General features: G+C 33.6%; 3 protein-coding genes across 3 annotated transcripts; 1 reads left to right on the top strand and 2 right to left on the bottom strand.

Annotated features, from left to right (window-relative positions):
• Window positions 1–13: 13 nt before the first annotated feature.
• On the top strand, window positions 14–863 carry LOC112906470 (60S ribosomal protein L19-like). Its single transcript, XM_025980652.1, has one exon. The coding sequence runs from the start codon at window positions 234–236 to the stop codon at window positions 801–803; it is 570 nt and encodes a 189-aa protein (XP_025836437.1). The 5' UTR covers window positions 14–233; the 3' UTR covers window positions 804–863.
• Window positions 796–2,646, bottom strand: LOC108737825 (adenylosuccinate lyase). Its single transcript, XM_018470936.2, has one exon. The coding sequence runs from the start codon at window positions 2,329–2,331 to the stop codon at window positions 859–861; it is 1,473 nt and encodes a 490-aa protein (XP_018326438.1). The 5' UTR covers window positions 2,332–2,646; the 3' UTR covers window positions 796–858.
• Window positions 2,647–4,790: 2,144 nt separating this feature from the next.
• LOC112906478 (U3 small nucleolar RNA-associated protein 14 homolog B-like) lies at window positions 4,791–6,717 on the bottom strand (the record flags this gene model as incomplete). The annotated part of the gene is made up of 2 exons (XM_025980668.1): window positions 4,791–6,411; window positions 6,472–6,717. Coding segments are annotated over 2 exons (1,821 nt in total), but the record flags the coding sequence as incomplete, so codon positions are not given.
• Window position 6,718: the final 1 nt, after the last annotated feature.

Raw genomic sequence — 6,718 nt, forward strand, 5'->3', positions numbered from 1 at the left:
TATATATTTAATTAATTAAAAAGGTAAAACTTCCTAAACGAAAATTAGGCAATGTTTTAAAGTCAGTATTCCATTTTATATAAAAATGTAATTCTATAAAATTGTTCAGTATTTTGACTCACAAGGGGGGGAAATTTAAATTATTTCATGGATTACTTTTATTTTTCAACCTCTCGTTAGAATGCGATGTTCAAGTATTTAATTTGTTATTAAATACAATTGTCTGTAAAAATATGACTACCTTAAGACTTGTTAAACGTCTCGCGGCTTCTTTAAAGGGTTGCGGACAGAAAAAGATATGGATAGATCCAAACGAAATAGTTACTGTACAGGGGGCAAACTCTCGTGCAAGTATTCGTCGTCTTTTAAAAGATGGTCTTATTATTCAAAAACCTGTTTCGATTCATTCTCATTATCGTGCCAACAAGAAAAACAAAGCGAAACTGAAGGGCCGTTATAGAGGGCTTGGAAAGCGTAAGGGTACAGCGGAGGCACGCAATCCTAAAAAGATACTTTGGATGACCAGAATGAAAGTTTTGCGACGTCTTCTGAAAAAGTATCGTGACAGAAAAAAAATTGATCGTCATTTCTACAGCCGACTTTACAATAAGGTGAAAGGAAATACTTTTAAGAATCGGCGTGTTTTAATGGAATACATTTTTAAAAAGAAAGCTGACTTTGCAAGAGAAAAGATGCTTTACGATCAATCAGAAGCACACAGGCGAAGATTTCGTGAAGCAAAGAAACGAAGACAAGAAAGAATCATCTCGAAAAAGGCCGAAGTAAAACGCGAAAAAGAATAAACAACATTGTGTAAGTTTAATGATATTTATAAGTTAATTAATAAAAACAACTTAATTAAATCTTTAGTTGAACGTGCTTATTTTGAGATTGTAATTCTTTTGTGTAAGTGAGCAAAACAGGCTCAACTTCTTCTTCTAAAAACTCAGTAACCTGTTCTGCTGCTCTACCAGTAAATGTTCGTGCGTCTAATAATGAATCTAATTCACCTAAAATTGGGGCAAAGTATGCATCATTTTTCACTCTTGCAATTAAATCGTTATCGAAACCGTGCTGCTTAACTTGGGCTGCAGCTTCTTGCGACAAGACTCTAATTTTCTCGTGGCAAACTTGCCTGTCTCCTCCCTTTTTCACCATTGCCATTATAATATTTTCTGATGCCATAAAAGGTAATTCTTGTTTAATGTGGCGCTCAATAACTTTTGGATAAACCACGAGACCTTGGGAAATGTTCAAAAGAGTCAAAAGTACGGCATCGGCACTCAAAAAGGCTTCTGCAAGTGTAATTCTTCTATTAGCCGAGTCATCCAAGGTTCTTTCCAACCACTGGACTGCATGAGTTTGAGCTGCGTTGGAGAATAATGCTATCATATGACGAGCCAGAGCACAACAGCGCTCTGAACGCATGGGATTTCTTTTGTAGGGCATTGCAGAGCTACCAATTTGACTCTTTTCGAAAGGTTCCTCCAATTCTTTTCGGTTTGCTAGTAGTCTTAAATCGCTGCATAGTTTGTGTACTGTAGCTCCCAAACTACTAATTGCTGCAACAACTTCTAAATCAACTTTTCTTGAATATGTCTGACCAGTTACAAGATAAGTTTGATCAAAGCCTGATAGATGTGCAACACGTTTATCTAAAGCTTTGACCTTTTGGCTGTCCCCATTGAACAACTGCATGAAGGATGCTTGGGTTCCTGTTGTTCCCTTTGTTCCTCTAAAACGTAGATTGCTTCTTACATCTCGTAAAGCTCTTTCATCCATTATCAGGTCTTGAATCCAAAGAGTGGCACGTTTACCTACAGTTGTTAATTGAGCAGGTTGCAAATGAGTAAATCCTAATGTTGGTAAATCCTTATATTGGTCAGCAAAATTGGCAAAGTTTCTGATAACTGCGGCAAGACGAGGTAAAAGGATATTCAATCCATTTTTTATTATAATTAAGTCTGTGTTGTCTCCAACAAAACATGACGTAGCTCCAAGATGAATGATGGGTGCTGCTAGTGGACACTGCTGGGCGAAAACGTGCACATGGGCCATGACATCGTGTCTGGTTAAAGCTTCTTCTTTGGCTGCTGCATCAAAATCAATTTTATGAATGTTTGCTTCCATTTGACTTATTTGATCGTCAGTGATTTGCAGCCCTAATTCCTTTTCAGCTTTTGCTAAATTTACCCATAACTGTCTCCAGGTGGAAAACTTCTTTTGATCGCTAAAGTTGAATTGCATTTCCTGACTTGCATATCGTGTACTCAAGGGAGATCTGTAGTTGTTAAATTCACTGTTTGTGGAGTATTCTTTTAACTGGGACATTATTGAGACTTCTGGAGGGACAAGCGCGATTACACTATCACTTATTGACTACCACAAAGAAACACCACTAATACTGTTTACCGAGTTATATATACCATGTTATGATGTTACACAATATTTTCCTTGTTTATTCACTGCACCTAACCTTAAATTTCGTCATGATATAAAATATCTCAGATAACGATAACTTTTGAACCGTAACTTTTAACCTGTTATGAAATTTTATTTATTAGTACCAAGAGAATTTCAAAAATACCCCCAGTGGTGTAAACAAATACAAAAGATCATGATGTGCCACCACTGACCACCCAATGAAAGGCGTTTCTTGTCACGTGATCTGTACTTGTTAAGGTGTTATGAGGGAATCCCCTCCACAACTTCCTTTCAGAGATCTTAAGTGTTAAGCCCTTTGAGAAAACTACTTACTTATAAGAGAAAATATGTAGGCAGATCAAAATTTTTGCAGTTTCACTTGCATANTCAGTCATGAATATGTGCCACGCCTCCATACGTATAACTATAAGCCCAGAACGCTATATCACATTAAAATTCAGCCAAATTATGACGTAACAACAAATTTAACTTTAAAAATTAAAATAATTGTAATTTGTGTTTGACATCATTACTTTAAAAGATTGTATTTGAATAATAGGACTATTTAATCCAGTCAGAGTAACTAGCGGTCCTAATTGCATCATCTAAATACGTCCAAATAATAGCATTAACGACTTAAATGTGTCGATTTTGTTTACGTCAACGATAGCCAAACTACGCAAATTGACGAGCACACATGTAAACCTAATAGTACTACGTATACATAAATCGAGACTTGTGTTTGTCCATTTGTTTCATGCACACGTGCACAATATTTATTTACAATTAAAACGAATTAATAATACAGGCGGATGGACGGTTCAGGTTTTGAATGGACCATTTGGACTTGTTTGTATATAATTATTGCCTACCGTCATGGTGAAAGGTGGCGATCGAAGGTTAATATTTACAAAAAAGATGCATCCTGGTCAGGTCCACATGACCAACAACGGTTGAACGCAGTGGAACTTATACACGTGAGAATTTTTGCATACCACTCGTGATAGACACCAATAATATATGTTAATTATTATTGTAATCATGATTCGAATGCACTGATTTTTTTCATCATCTATAAGTATTGATTATTATGTATCAAAAAATCATACGCAATTAAATTACTCCCTACCATATTTCCTTGTAGTCTTGTATGCACCCACGTATGTGGTATAGCACTTTATTTGATTTTATAAAGTGGAGGCACATATAATACCTTCATAAATAAAAGGTAATTTCAAAGTACAAAAAGCAATTTTATACACATTAGGCTTAATTATACAATAAATATACTGTTACCGTTTACATAAAACTACACGAACATTAGCACATCCATATAATTATGCTTAATTTTGAACTTATGTTAACATTAACGAAACAAGAAACTGTAGATCGTGTAGATGTATAGAACGGAAAAAAAATGTGAAATACCTGGAAAAAGATTACCGTGAAACCGGAAACCCTTCACAGTTATAGATTCAAATAAGGAAAGAAAAGAAGACATTTATAGAATAAATTAATATAAATTGGACATGAATATGTGGCACACGACAACTTCAAAGAGGCGGAATTACAGAAGTGTAAAAGCAACTGTACGACGAGGATGGGCTATTGCATTTTAGAACAACGGCAATCAACATATTACTTCCGTAAAACTGTCCTAGATTTCTAACCTACCTGTAACCTGGTTACGAAGTCGGGACTTGGTTTTCTATCCTGAGTTCCGGGGACCGCCAGAAACACGTCGAATCTGGTGATTCCTTCACTTTCTCGTCCCTGGGCAACTTTTTCACTTAACTGAGCGGAATATAACACGGAAATTCGGTCGAAATTATCTTTGAGCAACTGTGTACACGAAGTTTTTATAATAACCGTGCCGACACTCGAAGAAGACATTTTATGTTATGCCCATCATTACATTCTAAAAATTACATTATACCAATTATTATTACTCGAATGGCATTCAAAATACTAAAATTAAAACCTTAACTGTTAGTTTATATATTTCCGACATGGCCCTCAACCTACAACAACACCTTAAGCAGACATTTTCAATTACTTGACTGCAGCGCCTCTTTTAATCATCAAGTACACTACTTTTTAGATTTTGTTTTTTTTATTAATTGCTATGCAACCATCAATACATCCCTGTGATTAGTTAAAGCTATATAAAATAAAAAAACCATTAACAAAAATACCTGACCATTTGATACAATTTAAAATACTTATGTTTTGAAAATAAACCATCTTTTTATATTATCATATATACTTCGAAAAATTTTTATATTTTTGAATTTCTCTGAATTATAAAACGGTAACTGATTTTTAAAAGATAAATCAGTATTTCACTTCAATAAAAATAAAGAAAATAAAGTTATTTTGTTTTTATTATACATAGAGTATTTACACACGTAATTATTTTTTCTTTTTCTTAAGCAATATCTCATTATCTATAGGTTCAATAATAGTTCCCATTTTAGTCATTACTGCTGGTAAGATGTTTTTCCTAAATGCAGTCTCCGGAATGAATGTATTTCCTACAGGAGCTCTAATGGAGGCTTCGAAATCTTTTACACTTTTAAAAGGAAACGGAAGTTCAGACACTAAATGGGGCTTAATAGATTTTTTGTTGTCCTTTATAATTAGATTTCCTTTTTTATGATCTTTTCGTGGTATATTTTTAGGGAATTTTGAAATGAAACGTTTTCTTTTTCGTGTAGAAACTTTAATTCCTACCCCACCCCACGAACCCCAACCAGGTAGAGTTAAATTTATATCTTTCGGTTTTTCTTTTTCTGTTTCCGCTTTCTTTTCTTCTGCAAAATCGTCGATAATTTTGTCATCTTGGAATGCCTCTGCTATTGCACTTTCTTGGTTTTCTTTTTCGACATTATCGTCATATCCAAGAAGATCGGGGATTCCAGTATTCAAAATGGAAGGTTTTGCATTCATAAATTTATTTGGATCGATGTCTTTTTGATTCAAATTATTTTTGGGGAGTTCTGAACTTTTTTTAGTATCTAGGCTTAAAATAGCATCTATAGAATTTTCTGGTATGTTATCTATACCCTGGAGTATATCCTGATTAGACTTCCTGGAAGTATCCTCAATCATTTTTTCATTTAATTTGGGATATTTAAGTTTCATTGGAAGTGCTAATAAATCTTTTGTAGCTTTTGGATTCTTCACTTTTGTATTGCTTTTCTTTTTAATATTTTTTGTATTCTTTTTGTCAACTAAACCCAGTTGCCTTTTTAGCTTTTTTGCTTTCTGTTCGAGGCTTTTTTCAAGTTTAGCTTGAATTATATAAGGCAAGTTATTAATAAGAGTGTCTGTATCCATGGCACTTACTTCCCAATCTGAAGTACTTAAAGATTTTTCTAATTTCTTGCAACTACCACGACTTATTTTTCTATTGTTAAGTTTTTTTAATGCAAAATTTAATTTACCATCTTTTGTTTTCTTGTTTTCTTTTTTATTTACTACTTTTTCAGAATCCTTTATTAGTTTATTATTACTTTTCTTAGCCACCTGTTTAACAACACAATTATTTGCTTCATTATCATTATTTTCAGTTTCAGTTTCCTTGTAATTGTTAACATTATTTTCATTAAAACATTTTTTTACTTTTGTATCTAACTTTTTACCGTTTTCATTTGTGTTTTTACTATCTATGGGATCAATTTTATTTGCATTTCCTTTTATCATGCCTTTTAATTCTCTATTTTCCTCTTTATTATCTCTAGACTCATTCTCGTGTTTATTCTGTTCATTCCAAAATTTTCGATATCCACTAATAAAATCTCCTACTTCCTGAGACACTGTAATTTTTCCGTTTGTCCATGGATTATTTTCATTTGTTTCCGAATTAATTTGAATATCGTGCTCCACTGTTTCCTGTTCTTCATCAGAATCAGTGTCAGCTGCTGACTTCACTTTCTGAGTCAACTCGCGACTTAATTGAAGTTGTTGCGCCAATGCCTGCCTACTCTAAATAACAAAAATTTATAATTAACTAGAAAAAATAAACATAACAAATTATTCACTTACTTCTTTGTCATATTTTGCTCTAATTTGTTTGTTTCGCGCCCACTTTCCAGTACTTTTATGACGCAACGTTACGCGTTCTTCAGCCCTTGCTTTCTCAATTTCTTTTAATTTTTTTAGGGCTTCTTCTGGATTTGTCTTTTGTAGTTCTTCAAATTCCTTAAACTCCTTTTTTAGACGTTCCTTTCTTTGTATTCTGTGAAACTTCTTGCTCTTAATTTTATTTTCCCTTTTATTTTTCGCAGCTTTG

This window comes from Agrilus planipennis, unplaced genomic scaffold (genome assembly GCF_000699045.2).
Source record: "Agrilus planipennis isolate EAB-ADULT unplaced genomic scaffold, Apla_2.0 scaffold3, whole genome shotgun sequence".
NCBI lineage: Eukaryota > Metazoa > Arthropoda > Insecta > Coleoptera > Buprestidae > Agrilus > Agrilus planipennis.